At 42.1% G+C, this 18,417-nt stretch overlaps 1 protein-coding gene across 1 annotated transcript in view; it reads right to left on the bottom strand.

Moving 5' to 3' along the window:
• Positions 1-11,391: 11,391 nt before the first annotated feature.
• trpc6b (transient receptor potential cation channel, subfamily C, member 6b) overlaps positions 11,392-18,417 on the bottom strand; it is a 67,984-nt gene continuing 60,958 nt past the window's right edge. The window contains exons 9-11 of the mRNA XM_041876917.1: positions 16,664-16,720; positions 16,476-16,551; positions 11,392-11,543 (exon numbers count right to left, since the gene is read on the bottom strand). Coding sequence (XP_041732851.1) covers positions 11,392-11,543; positions 16,476-16,551; positions 16,664-16,720 — 285 coding nt within the window. The remainder of the gene's footprint in view (positions 11,544-16,475; positions 16,552-16,663; positions 16,721-18,417) is intronic.

Raw genomic sequence — 18,417 nt, 5'->3', positions numbered from 1 at the left:
TAGTGGATACATTATAACATTAGTTTGAGGGTTAGTGGATACATTATAACATTAGTTTGAGCGTTAGAGGATACATTATAACATTAGTTTGAGGGTTAGTGGATACATTATAACATTAGTTTGAGGGTTAGTGGATACATTATAACATTAGTTTGAGGGTTAGTGGATACATTATAACATTAGTTTGAGCGTTAGAGGATACATTATAACATTAGTTTGAGGGTTAGTGGATACATTATAACATTAGTTTGAGGGGTAGAGGATACATTATAACATTAGTTTGAGCGTTAGTAGATACATTATAACATTAGTTTGAGGGTTAGAGGATACATTATAATATTAGTTTGAGGGTTAGTGGATACATTATAACATTAGTTTGAGCGTTAGTAGATACATTATAACATTAGTTTGAGGGTTAGTGGATACATTATAACATTAGTTTGAGGGTTAGTAGATACATTATAACATTAGTTTGAGGGTTAGTGGATACATTATAACATTAGTTTGAGGGTTAGTAGATACATTATAACATTAGTTTGAGGGTTAGTGGATACATTATAACATTAGTTTGAGGGTTAGAGGATACATTATAACATTAGTTTGAGCGTTAGAGGATACATTATAACATTAGTTTGAGGGTTAGTGGATACATTATAACATTAGATTGAGGGTTAGTGGATACATTATAACATTAGTTTGAGGGTTAGAGGATACATTATAACATTAGTTTGAGGGTTAGTGGATACATTATAACATTAGTTTGAGGGTTAGTAGATACATTATAACATTAGTTTGAGGGTTAGAGGATACATTATAACATTAGTTTGAGGGTTAGTAGATACATTATAACATTAGTTTGAGGGTTAGTGGATACATTATAACATTAGTTTGAGGGTTAGAGGATACATTATAACATTAGTTTGAGCGTTAGAGGATACATTATAACATTAGTTTGAGGGTTAGAGGATACATTATAACATTAGTTTGAGGGTTAGTGGATACATTATAACATTAGTTTGAGGGTTAGAGGATACATTATAACATTAGTTTGAGGGTTAGTCGATACATTATAACATTAGTTTGAGGGTTAGTGGATACATTATAACATTAGTTTGAGGGTTAGTAGATACATCATAACATTAGTTTGAGGGTTAGAGGATACATTATAACATTAGTTTGAGGGTTAGTGGATACATTATAACATTAGTTTGAGGGTTAGTGGATACATTATATCATTAGTTTGAGGGTTAGTGGATACATTATAACATTAGTTTGAGGGTTAGTGGATACATCATAACATTAGTTTGAGGGTTAGAGGATACATTATAACATTAGTTTGAGGGTTAGAGGATACATTATAACATTAGTTTGAGGGTTAGTGGATACATTATAACATTAGTTTGAGGGTTAGTGGATACATCATAACATTAGTTTGAGGGTTAGAGGATACATTATAACATTAGTTTGAGGGTTAGTGGATACATTATAACATTAGTTTGAGGGTTAGTGGATACATTATAACATTAGTTTGAGGGTTAGTAGATACATTATAACATTAGTTTGAGGGTTAGAGGATACATTATAACATTAGTTTGAGGGTTAGAGGATACATTATAACATTAGTTTGAGGGTTAGAGGATACATTATAACATTAGTTTGAGGGTTAGAGGATACATTATAACATTAGTTTGAGGGTTAGTGGATACATTATAACATTAGTTTGAGGGTTAGAGGATACATTATAACATTAGTTTGAGGGTTAGTAGATACATTATAACATTAGTTTGAGTGTTAGAGGATACATTATAACATTAGTTTGAGGGTTAGAGGATACATTATAACATTAGTTTGAGGGTTAGTGGATACATTATAACATTAGTTTGAGGGTTAGTGGATACATTATAACATTAGTTTGAGGGTTAGAGGATACATTATAACATTAGTTTGAGGGTTAGTGGATACATTATAACATTAGTTTGAGGGTTAGAGGATACATTATAACATTAGTTTGAGGGTTAGTGGATACATTATAACATTAGTTTGAGGGTTAGTGGATACATTATAACATTAGTTTGAGGGTTAGTGGATACATTATAACATTAGTTTGAGGGTTAGTAGATACATTATAACATTAGTTTGAGGGTTAGAGGATACATTATAACATTAGTTTGAGGGTTAGAGGATACATTATAACATTAGTTTGAGGGTTAGAGGATACATTATAACATTAGTTTGAGGGTTAGAGGATACATTATAACATTAGTTTGAGGGTTAGTGGATACATTATAACATTAGTTTGAGGGTTAGTGGATACATTATAACATTAGTTTGAGGGTTAGAGGATACATTATAACATTAGTTTGAGGGTTAGTGGATACATTATAACATTAGTTTGAGGGGTAGAGGATACATTATAACATTAGTTTGAGGGTTAGAGGATACATTATAACATTAGTTTGAGGGTTAGAGGATACATTATAACATTAGTTTGAGGGTTAGAGGATACATTATAACATTAGTTTGAGGGTTAGAGGATACATTATAACATTAGTTTGAGGGTTAGAGGATACATTATAACATTAGTTTGAGGGTTAGTGGATACATTATAACATTAGTTTGAGGGTTAGTGGATACATTATAACATTAGTTTGAGGGGTAGAGGATACATTATAACATTAGTTTGAGGGTTAGAGGATACATTATAACATTAGTTTGAGGGTTAGTGGATACATTATAACATTAGTTTGAGGGTTAGTGGATACATTATAACATTAGTTTGAGGGTTAGAGGATACATTATAACATTAGTTTGAGGGTTAGAGGATACATTATAACATTAGTTTGAGGGTTAGAGGATACATTATAACATTAGCAGACCACTTTATCCAGTTGGGTTCCAGTCCATCTAGGCCTGCTCCTTTGTTGATATTGATCTTATTGAGGAGAGGCATCAGTTGGTTTAATCTTTCTAAAGTTAAATGTCTGATTTGGGGGATGTTGATCTTCTGGTTCCGTGTATACCTAGCATTGATGGAATTGTCGGTAATAGATGAGCTAATGAGAAGTGATGATTTAAAACGTATAAATATCTGCTGGCTCTTGACACGGTCATTTAGGATTATTTAGGTTAATCATTAATGATCAATTAATCAATTAGGTGAATAGGTTAATTACTCTTGATTTCCATGTTTGTTATGTTTCAACTATGCTGTAATGTCTTACATGTCTTACACCTTTCTAATCACATAGTATCTACAAATTGTAAATAAAAATTTAATATTTTTGCTAAGAGTATTATTAAAATTTTTATTGATTGACTATGGCTTTCCAAATCGCCCAACACTGCTATATGTAGGTTTAGTTTTAAGGGTTAGGGTTAGGGTTAGGGTTAGGGTTAGACTATGGCTTTCCAAATCGCCCAACACTGCTATATGTAGGTTTAGTTTTAAGGGTTAGGGTTAGGGTTAGGGTTAGGGTTAGACTATGGCTTTCCAAATCGCCCAACACTGCTATATGTAGGTTTAGTTTTAAGGGTTAGGGTTAGGGTTAGGGTTAGGGTTAGACTATGGCTTTCCAAATCGCCCAACACTGCTATATGTAGGTTTAGTTTTAAGGGTTAGGGTTAGGGTTAGGGTTAGGGTTAGACTATGGCTTTCCAAATCGCCCAACACTGCTATATGTAGGTTTAGTTTTAAGGGTTAGGGTTAGGGTTAGGGTTAGGGGTTAGACTATGGCTTTCCAAATCGCCCAACACTGCTATATGTAGGTTTAGTTTTAAGGGTTAGGGTTAGGGTTAGGGTTAGGGTTAGACTATGGCTTTCCAAATCGCCCAACACTGCTATATGTAGGTTTAGTTTTAAGGGTTAGGGTTAGGGTTAGGGTTAGGGTTAGACTATGGCTTTCCAAATCGCCCAACACTGCTATTTGTAGGTTTAGTTTTAAGTGAATGTTAAGATTTATCAGCCATTGCTGAACCTGTGACCTTAAAAAAGCTACATGGGGGCAATACCAGAATACATGTTCTAGTGAATCTGTCTTTTTGCAGCAAAATCTGCAGAGCTGAGATTGTTGTATGCACCACATATATAACATTCTGTTGGTGGCAATAATTTTGTATCATCGTTTAAATTCAAAAACTTTAAGTGTTGAATCAAGCGTTGTTTTGTGTATCAGTTCATAAAATTGTTTCAAGTAATTGTCGTATATTATCTCCAATGTATCGTCCATGTGAAAAACCTGTCTGGTCAGAATGAATAATATCTTGTCAGAATCAGGCGGGTGAAATTCATAGTTGCCAAGGGAAGCCAGGCTTCCCAAAATATTTGACCAATAAAACATTTTAAATGATAAAGTAATTTATTTTGTCTGTCATTGTTGCCTATGCCAGGAAGTTAGAGTAGCAAGCATTTTACATTTTAGTTATTTAGCAGAAGCTCTTATCCAGAGCGACTTACAGGAGCAATTAGGGTTAAGTGCCTTGCTCAAGGGCACATCGACAGATTTTTCACCTAGTTGGCTCGGGGGATTAGAACCAGCAACCTTTCGGTTACTGGCACAACACTCTTAACCACTAAGCCACCTGCCGCCATTTTAGCCAGGTAGCCTATGACAACAAAAACTAAAAGTGTACTGTATGACAGAGCCATAGACCGTTTTGCCAACATGAAAGAGAGGATTTAATTACACTTTTGATGGTGTATCAATACGCCCCAGTCTACTACAAAGATACAGGCATTCTTCCTAACTCAGTTGCCAGAGAGGAAGGAAACCACTCAGGGATTTCACCATGAGGTCAATGGTGACTTTAAAACAGTTACAGAGTTTAATGGCTGTGATAGGAGAAAACTGAGGATGGATCAACAGCATTGTAGTTACTCCACAATACTAACCTAATTGACAGAGTGAAAAGAATGAAGCCTGTATAGAATAAAATTATTCAAAAATATGCATCCTGTTTGCAATAAGGCACTAAAGTAAAACTGCAAAAAATGTGGCAAATAAATAAACTTCATGTCCTGAATACAAAGTGCTATGTTTGGGGTAAATCCAACACAACACATCACTGAGTACCACTCTTCATATTTTCAAGCATAGTGGTGGCTGCATCATGTTATGGATATGCTTGTCATCGGCAAGGACTAGGGAGTTTTTAGGATAAAAATAAACGGAATAGATCTAAGCACAGGCAACATGCTAGATGAAAACCTGGTTCAGTCTGCTTTCCAACAGACACTGGGAGATTAATTCACCTTTCAACAGGACAATAACCTAAAACAGGCCAAATCGAAACTGGAGTTGCTTACCAAGACAACATTGAATGTTTCCGAGTGGCCTAGTTAGAGTTTTGACTTGATAATGGCTGTCTAGCAATGATCAACAACCTACTTGACAGCGCTTGAAGAATTTTGAAAAGGATAATGGGCAAACGTTGTACAATCCAGGTGTGCAAAGCTGCCAAAGGTGATTCTATAATGTTTTGACTCAGGGGGTTGAATACTTATCTAATCAAGATATATTAGTTATAGTGACACAAGTAAGTAAAGACGGGTAGCTTGATTAAGCCTCCTCCATGTACTTTTTATCCCACTAGGTCAGGCATTTTAAGCCTCCATATATCCACTAATTCTAATGTGTCCATGATAGTAGTGATCTCCTTAAGTGCATGAGGGTGATAGTTTGTAGTGTGTTTGTGTCCATGATAGCTGTGATCTCCTTAAGTGCATGAGGGTGATAGTTTGTAGTGTGTTTGTGTCCATGATAGCTGTGATCTCCTTAAGTGCATGAGGGTGATAGTTTGTAGTCTCCTTAAGTGCATGAGGGTGATAGTTTGTAGTGTGTTTGTGTCCATGATAGTGTCGTAGAAATATTTGACTCAAAAGTAGTCAACTCAAAATATCTCTCAAGAGACTGGAGCTTGTGAATCCAAAAATTCGACTTTTATTATTTGCATAACAAAGCCGAGCTTGCTCCATGGAGCAACTGCTTGCCCTGAACCGGAGCTCTCCTTTTATACAGACACAAATGCATTGTCAACATACATAGTTACTCCTCTCTATGTGAATGAATAACATATTTTCAGTATCACATGTTGGCTACTCACGGGGGGCTACTTGCGCTTCTCTAAATGGGGCCTCTGTATCTTATTAGAGGCGTGACTCAAAAAAGTATGTACATACGTACATTAAAGAACAATCACACTCTGTATTGACTATATTCACTATCCAGACATACAGTGGGGAAAAAAAGTATTTAGTCAGCCACCAATTGTGCAAGTTCTCCCACTTAAAAAGATGAGAGAGGCCTGTAATTTTCATCATAGGTACACTTCAACTATAACAGACAAAATGAGAAAAAAAAAATCAAGAAAATCACATTGTAGGATTTTTAATGAATTTATTTGCAAATTATGGTGGAAAATAAGTATTTGGTCAATAACAAAAGTTTCTCAATACTTTGTTATATACCCTTTGTTGGCAATAAAAAAGGGTCAAACATTTTCTGTAATTCTTCACAAGGTTTTCACACACTGTTGCTGGTATTTTGGCCCATTCCTCCATGCAGATCTCCTCTAGAGCAGTGATGTTTTGGGGCTGTCGCTGGGCAACACGGACTTTCAACTCCCTCCAAAGATTTTCTATGGGGTTGAGATCTGGAGACTGGCTAGGCCACTCCAGGACCTTGAAATGCTTCTTACGAAGCCACTCCTTCGTTGCCCGGGCAGTGTGTTTGGGATCATTGTCATGCTGAAAGACCCAGCCACGTTTCATCTTCAATGCCCTTGCTGATGGAAGGAGGTTTTCACTCAAAATCTCACAATACATGGCCCCATTCATTCTTTCCTTTACACGGATCAGTCGTCCTAGTCCCTTTGCAGAAAAACAGCCCCAAAGCATGATGTTTCCACCCCCATGCTTCACAGTAGGTATGGTGTTCTTTGGATGCAACTCAGCATTCTTTGTCCTCCAAACACGATCGAGTTGAGTTTTTACCAAAAAGTTCTATTTTGGTTTCATCTGACCATATGACATTCTCCCAATCCTCTTCTGGATCATCCAAATGCACTCTAGCAAACTTCAGACGGGCCTGGACATGTACTGGCTTAAGCAGGGGGACACGTCTGGCACTGCAGGATTTGAGTCCCTGGCGGCGTAGTGTGTTACTGATGGTAGGCTTTGTTACTTTGGTCCCAGCTCTCTGCAGGTCATTCACTAGGTCCCCCCGTGTGGTTCTGGGATTTTTGCTCACCGTTCTTGTGATCATTTTGACCCCACGGGGTGAGATCTTGCGTGGAGCCCCAGATCGAGGGAGATTATCAGTGGTCTTGTATGTCTTCCATTTCCTAATAATTGCTCCCTCAGTTGATTTCTTCAAACCAAGCTGCTTACCTATTGCAGATTCAGTCTTCCCAGCCTGGTGCAGGTCTACAATTTTGTTTCTGGTGTCCTTTGACAGCTCTTTGGTCTTGGCCATAGTGGAGTTCGGAGTGTGACTGTTTGAGGTTGTGGACAGGTGTCTTTTATACTGATAACAAGTTCAAACAGGTGCCATTAATACAGGTAACGAGTGGAGGACAGAGGAGCCTCTTAAAGAAGAAGTTACAGGTCTGTGAGAGCCAGAAATCTTGCTTGTTTGTAGGTGACCAAATACTTATTTTCAACCATAATTTGCAAATAAATTCATTAAAAATCCTACAATGTGATTTTCTGGATTTTTTTTCCTCAATTTGTCTGTCATAGTTGATGTGTACCTATGATGAAAATTACAGGCCTCTCTCATCTTTTTAAGTGGGAGAACTTGCACAATTGGTGGCTGACTAAATACTTTTTTTCCCCACTGTATATCTGAAGTACAAAGTATCAATCATGTTCATTCTGTTTTACCCTTATCCTTTCATAACACATTATAAAACATATCAATTAATACTTAAACATGGTTTAAACATGTCACCCGTAACCCATTCTCAACCACATACATTTAAGCATTTATCATTTACCATCCTCCCTGGCCCTTGAGATTATGTGCATGTGGCTATGTGTCAGGTCATAAGGTCATAAGCACAAACAAATGATAACACTAGTTCCATTGTTACTCCAATCTCCACACAGCCACCAAGAGGAGTCGTATCTCCATCACCTGTCATTGACATGCCCAGACCATCTGCAGGGAGTTTATGAAAAACACATCAATGTCTCTGCTCTGTATTAACCCTTCAACTGGTTCTCAATCCATAAACATTTTAAGGCATATAGGTGTTTAATTCTACAACATATGTACTTGAAAATCATCTATAATAGTAGTGATCTCCTTAAGTGCATGAGGGTGATAGTTTATAGTGTGTTTCTTTACGGTCCATTGAGATATTTAAAACCGTATTATAATCTCCCACCATAATAATAGGATAGTTTGTTGCTTGTGAGCTCAATAGATTGTTATAAATATTTTAGAAGAAGTGAGGATCACCATTATTTGGACCGTATAGATTAATGAACCAAATCAGTTTATTGTCCAATAGCACTTTTAAAAGGATCCCCCTCCCTTGCGGGCCTGTTTGGACAGTTTGCACATTCAGATCGAAGTGATCATCACCCCCAGTCCCTTTTCCACACAGCTTCATCTATAGTTGTTGAATGAGTTTCCTGTAAACAATAGATATTATATTCATTCTCTTTTAGCAGGCAAATACTGATTGTCTTTTCTTATGATCTGCTAAGTCATTAAAATTATAACTGGCTATACTTATTTCACCATTTACCATAATGAGATACAAGTTTACTTACATTTAAATTTTTACATTTGAGTCATTTAGCAGACGCTCTTATCCAGAGCGACTTACAGTTAGTGAGTGCATACATTTTCATACTGGCCCCCCGTGGGAAACGAACCCACAACCCTGGCGTTGCAAACGCCATGCTCTACCAACTGAGCTACACTTCCCATAGTTATTAACATAAAGTACCATGATTATAATATTATAATATAAGTTACCATAGTTACCGTGATTATAACGTCTCTTCTTTTGTCCCTCCCCTAACAAGTCCCGCCCCAACCCGAAAAAGGCCCTATCACATCCCTTCCTGAATCACACCTCTTGCACCTTCATCACCATGGCACCCCACCTGTCCCTTACATACTAAGCCCCGCAGCCTAATGGTCATTACAGCCTAGATGGCTGATTTTACTGGCTTCATGTTCCATAGGACTCCCAATCAGTTGGATCTGTGGTTCTACGGTACTGGCTTCATGTTCCATAGGACTCCCAATCAGTTGGATCTGTGGTTCTACGGTACTGGCTTCATGTTCCATAGGACTCCCAATCAGTTGGATCTGTGGTTCTACGGTACTGGCTTCATGTTCTATAGGACTCCCAATCAGTTGGATCTGTGGTTCTACGGTACTGGCTTCATGTTCTACAGGACTCCCAATCAGTTGGATCTGTGGTTCTACGGTACTGGCTTCATGTTCTACAGGACTCCCAATCAGTTGGATCTGTGGTTCTACGGTACTGGCTTCATGTTCTATAGGACTCCCAATCAGTTGGATCTGTGGTTCTACGGTACTGGCTTCATGTTCTATAGGACTCCCAATCAGTTGGATCTGTGGTTCTACGGTACTGGCTTCATGTTCTATAGGACTCCCAATCAGTTGGATCTGTGGTTCTACGGTACTGACTTCATGTTCTACAGGACTCCCAATCAGTTGGATCTGTGGTTCTACGGTACTGGCTTCATGTTCCATAGGACTCCCAATCAGTTGGATCTGTGGTTCTACGGTACTGGCTTCATGTTCCATAGGACTCCCAATCAGTTGGATCTGTGGTTCTACGGTACTGGCTTCATGTTCTACAGGACTCCCAATCAGTTGGATCTGTGGTTCTACGGTACTGGCTTCATGTTCTACAGGACTCCCAATCAGTTGGATCTGTGGTTCTACGGTACTGGCTTCATGTTCTATTGGACTCCCAATCAGTTGGATCTGTGGTTCTACGGTACTGGCTTCATGTTCTATTGGACTCCCAATCAGTTGGATCTGTGGTTCTACGGTACTGGCTTCATGTTCTATAGGACTCCCAATCAGTTGGATCTGTGGTTCTACGGTACTGGCTTCATGTTCTATAGGACTCCCAATCAGTTGGATCTGTGGTTCTACGGTACTGGCTTCATGTTCTATTGGACTCCCAATCAGTTGGATCTGTGGTTCTACGGTACTGGCTTCATGTTCTACAGGACTCCCAATCAGTTGGATCTGTGGTTCTACGGTACTGGCTTCATGTTCTATAGGACTCCCAATCAGTTGGATCTGTGGTTCTACGGTACTGGCTTCATGTTCTATAGGACTCCCAATCAGTTGGATCTGTGGTTCTACGGTACTGGCTTCATGTTCTATCGGACTCCAAATCAGTTGGATCTGTGGTACTACGGTACTGGCTTCATGTTCTATAGGACTCCCAATCAGTTGGATCTGTGGTTCTACGGTACTGGCTTCATGTTCTATAGGACTCCCAATCAGTTGGATCTGTGGTACTACGGTACTGGCTTCATGTTCTACAGGACTCCCAATCAGTTGGATCTGTGGTTCTACGGTACTGGCTTCATGTTCTAAAGGACTCCCAATCAGTTGGATCTGTGGTACTTAGCCCAGGATGTATCTCTTTCTCTGAACAGATGTATTAAGTCAGCTCTAACCCAGGGCAGGTCCCTTAACTTTCACTGTTCTCCAAGGTGCATGTTTATTACGTACAGTACCTTTGTGAATTCAGTGAGAAAGTAATCCCATGCATTTTGGGCTGTTGGGATTAGTTGGAATCTTTGCAAGTCATCAATTAAATAATCATTTGTACATTGTCTTAAATGAATCCATTTGGGTGGTGCTTTAGGTATGTTTGTGGATTAGTCACCTAAAATAATCAATTAATTTAATAATAATAAATAATAATATGCCATTTAGCAGACGCTTTTATCCAAAGCGACTTACAGTCACGCGTGCATACATTTTTGTGTATTTAACCAATGCCTTGAATGAACAGTGGTGATAAAATTGTTTCTGGAGTCTACTGGGGCATTGGGTATATCTCGTATACACTGAGTATACCAAACATTAAGAACACCTTCCTAATATTGAGTTGCAAACCGGTGCGCCTGGCACCTACTACCATCCCCCGTTCAAAGGCACTTAAACATTTTGTCTTGCCCATTGACCCTCTGAATGGCACACATACACAATCCATGTCTCAATTGTCTTGAGGCTTAAAAATCCTTCTTTAACCTGTCTCCTCCCCTTCATCTACACTGATTTGAAGTGGATTTAACAGGTGACATCAATAAGGGATCATAGCTTTCACCTGGATTCACCTGGTCAGTCTATGTCATGGAAATAGTTCAAATGTTTTGTACACTCAGTTTATATGGCTGTGGTGCCTGTGTTTGGCAGGGGTCCTCTCTCCCAGTCTCCGGATCAGCTCAGCCAACTCCTCCATATTGTGGTTCCTCTCCTCCAGGAGTTCGTAGCGTAAACTAGAGATGTCATGCTTAATCTCCTTCAGCTCTCCTGGGAGAGACAGAGAGAGGGAAGAGGTCTCAAATGAGGCGTACAGACTGCATTCATTCATTTTTTAGGATATTGAATTTTGTCCCTCAGTCTCTCAGCTGGTATGCACATGACAGATGATCTGCAATGAATGTATAGTATGGAGTGATCTGATGGGAGCCCAGATCTAGGGCCCTCTGCGTTATAAAACAGGTCATTTGGTTCCTGGATGCTGATTGTCTACATCCAGCATCGTGCCTAAGAACAGTCCTTAGCCGTGCTATATTGGCCCCCTCAGTCGTTATTGCTTAAGTATATTAGCCTAATACACGCACAGTATACAGATGATAGTAAAACAGCTGAATCCATGTGTAGCCAGTTCCCCCTGCTGAGCTCCAGGACACTATTTCATTCACTCTGTTGTTTGACCATTTGTTTATGATTGGCTCTCCTACTTGAGGTGATGTCTATCAGCGCGGTCTCAGCCAATCAGCAGCTGCCCACTCGCCCCACCCTCTGTGCATGAGCTGATCATGCAACCTCTGATTGGCTGAGAACGTCTAGCTGGTTCTGCACTGGCTAGCCAGGCTCAGTGCATGCTCTTTAATAATGTTTACAGACTGCTTTACTCATTTCATATGTACAGTGCATTCAAAAAGTGTTCAGACCCCTTGACTTTTTCCCCATTTTGTTACGTTACAGCCTTATTCTAAAATGTATTTTTTTTTTTTTATAATCCTCAACAATCTACACACAATACCCAATAACGACAAAGCGAAAACAGGTTTATAGAAATGTTTGCAAATATAGATTGAAAATACCTTTTTCAAATCAAATCAAATGTTATTTGTCACATACACGTGTTTAGCAGATGTTATAGCGGGTGTAGCGAAATGCTTGTGCTTCTAGCTCCGACAGTGCAGTAATATCTAACAAGTAATATCTAACAATTTCACAACATATACCCAATACACACAAATCTAGTAAGGAATGGAATTTAAGAATATATACATATATGGACAAGCAATGACAGAGCGGCATGGACTAAGATACAGTAGAATATTATAGAATAGAATGCAGTATATGTCACGATCGTCGTAGGGAACAGACCAAGGCGCAGCGTGATGAACGAACATGTTTAAACTTTATTATCTTTAGTGATAATAGACAACAATAAACAAAACAAGAAATGACTCGTGAAGTCCACGGTAACAATGACCAACACGGAACAAGAACCCACAAACACAAAGGGAAAACAGATAGTTTAAATATGGCTCCCAATCAGAGACAACCAACGACAGCTGACACTCGTTGCCTCTGATTGGGAGTCACTCTGGCCAACATAGAAATAAACACAACAGAAAGAACACACCCTGGCTCAACATATAGAGTCCCAGAGCCAGGGTGTGACAGACTTCCCTAAAGGCGCGGACTGCGACCGCGCCTCAACTTGAACAAAACAGGGGAGGGCTGGGTGGGCATTCCTCCTCGGCGGCAGTTCTGGCTCCGGCCTTGCCCACCACCCTCCAATAAACCCCCCATAGCGCCCCTGGTCCAGTCTGGCCCCGCTGGCTGGAGCGGAACTGGACGCAGCAGGAGCGGTTAGCTTCAGCTCCGTCGTGGAGCAGTTGACCGGTACCTTACCAGGCACCGGTGACCCAGGCACGGGTTGTGCTGGACTGACGACGCGCACCCCTGGCTTGGTGCGTGGAGGAGGAACGGGCCTTACCAGGCTGACGACGCGCACCCCTGGCTTGGTGCGTGGAGGAGGAACGGGCCTTACCAGGCTGACGACTCGCACCCCTGGCTTAGTGCGAGTAGCAGGAACAGGCCGGGCCGGGCTGGCGACGCGCACCCCTGGCTTGGTGCGTGGAGCCGGAACGGGCCGGACCGGGCTGACGATGCGCACCCCTGGCTTGGTGCGTGGAGTAGGAACAGGCCGGACCGGGCTGACGACTCGCACCCCTGGCTTGGTGCGTGGAGTAGGGACAGGCTGGACCGGGCTGGCGACGCACACCGTAGGCTTGGTGCGTGGAGCAGGGACAGGCCGGACCGGGCTGGCGACGCACACCGTAGGCTTGGTGCGTGGAGCAGGGACAGGCCGGACCGGGCTGGCGACGCGACACCGTAGGCTTGGTGCGTGGAGCAGGGACAGGCCGGACCGGGCTGGCGACGCACACCGTAGGCTTGGTGCGTGGAGCAGGGACAGGCCGGACCGGGCTGGCGACGCACACCGTAGGCTTGGTGCGTGGAGCAGGGACAGGCCGAACCGGGCTGTGGAGACGGATAGGAGACCTGGAGTGAAGAGCGGCCACCACCCGTCCTGGCTGAATGCCTACCCTCACACACTCTGTGTGAGGCATCCGCACAGGACGTACAGGGCTGTGTACCCGTACTGGCATAACAGCACGTGACACTGGAGCAGGATATCCGGGACCGCGGAGAGGCATTGGAGACCACGAGCGTTGAGCCGGCACACTCCGTCCTGGCTGCATACCCACCTTCGCACGACACGTGCGGGGTGCTCGCACAGGACGTACAGGACTATGCCGGACCACTCGTGGCACAGTATGCCGCTCCGCATACCCCGGAACCTGCCCCGTCCCATGCTGCCATGCCTGAGTACGGGAAGTTGGTTCCGCTCTCCATCCAGGCTCCGCCAACCTGCCTTCTGGCCCCCCTAACCCGGTGGCCTCCTCTCCAAATCGCCCTGTGGCAGCCTCCTGCTGCCCAGCCGCCCATGCCGTGTGCCCCCTCCTAAAAATGTTTTGGGGTTGCCTCTCGTCCGTCCGACGATGACACTGCTGACGCCGCTGCTCCTCTCTCGCCAGGGCCTTAATCCTATCCCAAGGTCCCTTGCCCCCGAGCATGTCCTCCCAGGACCACGATTTGCCCACCTGGGCCATCGCCAACCTCTCCATCTCTTTCCCGGTGCTTCCTCCCATGTCCAGTCCAAGATCTGCCCCTGGACACGCTGCTTGGTCCTTTTATGGTGGGTTCTTCTGTCACGATCGTCGTAGGGAACAGACCAAGGCGCAGCGTGATGAACGAACATGTTTAAACTTTATTATCTTTAGTGATAATAGACAACAATAAACAAAACAAGAAACGACTCGTGAAGTCCACGGTAACAATGACCAACACGGAACAAGAACCCACAAACACAAAGGGAAAACAGATAGTTTAAATATGGCTCCCAATCAGAGACAACCAACGACAGCTGACACTCGTTGCCTCTGATTGGGAGTCACTCTGGCCAACATAGAAATAAACACAACAGAAAGAACACCCTGGCTCAACATATAGAGTCCCAGAGCCAGGGTGTGACAGTATATATTTACCACTGTCTCCTGCCAGTGGAGATCAGAGATCACAGTCTATTTACCACTGTCTCCTGCCAGATCAGAGATCACAGTCTATTTACCACTGTCTCCTGCCAGATCAGAGATCACAGTCTATTTACCACTGTCTCCTGCCAGATCAGATCAGAGATCACAGTCTATTTACCACTGTCTCCTGCCAGATCAGATCAGAGATCACAGTCTATTTACCACTGTCTCCTGCCAGATCAGATCAGAGATCACAGTCTATTTACCACTGTCTCCTGCCAGATCAGATCAGAGATCACAGTCTATTTACCACTGTCTCCTGCCAGATCAGAGATCACAGTCTATTTACCACTGTCTCCTGCCAGATCAGAGATCACAGTCTATTTACCACTGTCTCCTGCCAGATCAGATCAGAGATCACAGTCTATTTACCACTGTCTCCTGCCAGATCAGAGATTACAGTCTATTTACCACTGTCTCCTGTCAGATCAGATCAGAGATCACAGTCTATTTACCACTGTCTCCTGCCAGATCAGAGATCACAGTCTATTTAACACTGTCTCCTGTCAGAACAGATCACACTCGACTTTAGCTATTGTAATTACTCTATTTCATTCCTGTTGCCTTTATTCATAGTATTATATAGTTCAGCTTTTGTATGTATTTATTCATGTAGTTATTATTCCTTTCCTTCTGTATTACAGACCCTTCCCGTGATCAGTATTCCTTTCCTTCTGTATTACAGACCCTTCCCGTGATCAGTATTCCTTTCCTTCTGTATTACAGACCCTTCCCGTGATCAGTACTCCTTTCCTTCTGTATTACAGACCCTTTCCGTGATCAGTATTCCTTTCCTTCTGTATTACAGACCCTTCCCGTGATCAGTATTCCTTTCCTTCTGTATTACAGACCCTTCCCGTGATCAGTATTCCTTTCCTTCTGTATTACAGACCCTTCCCGTGATCAGTATTCCTTTCCTTCTGTATTACAGACCCTTCCCGTGATCAGTATTCCTTTCCTTCTGTATTACAGACCCTTCCCGTGATCAGTACTCCTTTCCTTCTGTATTACAGACCCTTCCCGTGATCAGTACTCCTTTCCTTCTGTATTACAGACCCTTTCCGTGATCAGTATTCCTTTCCTTCTGTATTACAGACCCTTCCCGTGATCAGTACTCCTTTCCTTCTGTATTACAGACCCTTCCCGTGATCAGTACTCCTTTCCTTCTGTATTACAGACCCTTCCCGTGATCAGTACTCCTTTCCTTCTGTATTACAGACCCTTTCCGTGATCAGTATTCCTTTCCTTCTGTATTACAGACCCTTCCCGTGATCAGTATTCCTTTACTTCTGTATTACAGACCCTTCCCGTGATCAGTATTCCTTTCCTTCTGTATTACAGACCCTTCCCGTGATCAGTACTCCTTTCCTTCTGTATTACAGACCCTTTCCGTGATCAGTATTCCTTTCCTTCTGTATTACAGACCCTTCCCGTGATCAGTACTCTATATTAAAAACTAACAGTGTGTGTTAACTCTCTGTGAGATGGCCTCAACTCTCTGACCAGGAAAGGTGTTCGGTGGGTCACAAAACAGTCAAATAGGAGTTTCTCCCTCAAACAATACCTTCATTCACTTCGTCACTGTCTCTGTTGAGCTGTGCTTTTATCACATATCTCTTGATGAGGCGTTTCATTATCTTCTGTGAAGTAGAAAACAGGTGAAAACATGATTATTGTATAAAAATGAGTAAAGTATGCTATGCCTTATGGTGATAAAACATATGGAAATACTACTTCTACAGGTCTACTTACCTGGTGCCGACTTGGACAAGGCGGACCTCCAACAGCTGAATCCTTATGATGATCCAACTGGTGTGCAAGACGCAATCAAACAATACTTCATTGATAAAGTGTAAATTGAACAATTTATCACAAAATAAAAAATGAAAGTAAAGCTGCACTTTTCCAACAGGACACTAGAGGGCTCAGTACACAAAACAATGGATGATGATTATATTTAGTCCAGGACAACTACTAATACGCATCTAGGAAACCACCCTATAGAGCCAGTACATACATCTATCATAACATCATTTATAGGCTGGATGATTCTGATAGGGTATCCATGTAGATAACTAACTTCATCATCAGGCTCAATTGCTACCACATATAGACAGAGAGAGAGAGGGGAAGAGAGAGGGGGAGTGATAGGGGGGGAAAGAGAGGGGGAGAGAGAGAGGGGGAGAGAGGGAGAGAGGGAGAGAGAGAGAGAGAGAGAGGGGGAGAGAGGGGGAGAGAGAGAGAGACAGAGACAGAGAGACAGAGACAGAGAGAGAGAGGGAGAGGGGGAGAGAGAGGGAGGGCTAGGTTATAAGGCATCATCTAACCCAGGGGTGTCAAACGTACGGCCCGCGGGCCGGATCAGGCCCGCAAACGGGTTTAATCCGGCCCGCGAGATGATTTTTTTTTTTATTTGAAAAAAAAAATATATATATATATATATTTTGTAAAGTATAAAAATGCGCTGCAATTTTTCAATAAAATAAACTGCTGTTCCAATTGCGTCCACTGGATGGCGCAATAGCAATTGTGTTAAGCAAGCAAACTGTTTATACCGGGGCAGAGCAAGTAGGTCAAGCACGTGCAGCCAATGAGCTACTTTGTTTTGCCCGCAATATTTATTACGGCTTCTACTTTTAAAATGATGTGCTTTGGCACCCTCATTGCCCCAATATGTCTCTGTCAAAAAAGAGAAAAGTGGACGCAGAGTGCAGAGTGTTCCAAGAAAAATGGTCATCCTATTTAATCACGGTATTGAATGGGAAAGCTGTATGTTTGGTGTGTTCAGAGCATGTTGCAGTGCTGAAAGAATATAACCTTCGTCGCCACTATGTGAGTCTTAATGCCGACAAATATGACAACTTTCAAGGACAGCGGAGATGAGAGAAGGTGAATGAACTGTTGGCGGGTCTGAAGAAACAGCAGTCTGTGTTTACTCACAGCCGAGACATCAGTGACGCTGCAGTGAAAGCTAGCTACCTCATTGCTAATGAAATCGCAGTGGCTTCAAAACCATTTAGTGAGGGTGAATTTGTAAAAACATGCATGATGAAGGCAGCGGAGATTGTGTGCCCTGAAAAGCGGCAGGCTTTTGCAAATATCAGCCTGACAAGAAACACAGTTGCAGACAGGATTTCCGATCTTTTAGTGGATTTGGACAGCCAGTTGAAGCAAAAAGTAAAGTCATTTATTGCGTTTTCGGTTGCAATTGATGAAAGCACGGACATTACAGATGTTGCACAACTGGCCATTTTTTCATCCGCGGAGTTGATGACACATTGACCGTCACCGAGGAGTTCGTGGAGTTGGTGCCGATGACAGATACAACGACAGCAGCTGATATTTTTACCGCACTTCGTCGGCGCGCTGGACAGGGTCGGAGTGGACTGGTCCCGCGCTGTCAGCCTGGCTACAGATGGTGCGCCCTCAATGATCGGGAAAAAAGCAGGCGTTGTGACAAAGTTCAGAGAGAAAGTGCAATCTGCAAATGGAGGACGTGATTTTTT

Source organism: Coregonus clupeaformis, chromosome 5 (genome assembly GCF_020615455.1).
Source record: "Coregonus clupeaformis isolate EN_2021a chromosome 5, ASM2061545v1, whole genome shotgun sequence".
Classification (NCBI taxonomy): Eukaryota; Metazoa; Chordata; class Actinopteri; order Salmoniformes; family Salmonidae; genus Coregonus; species Coregonus clupeaformis.
The sequence above is the reverse complement of the archived record's forward strand: the minus strand, read 5'-3'. Positions and strand labels throughout refer to the sequence as shown.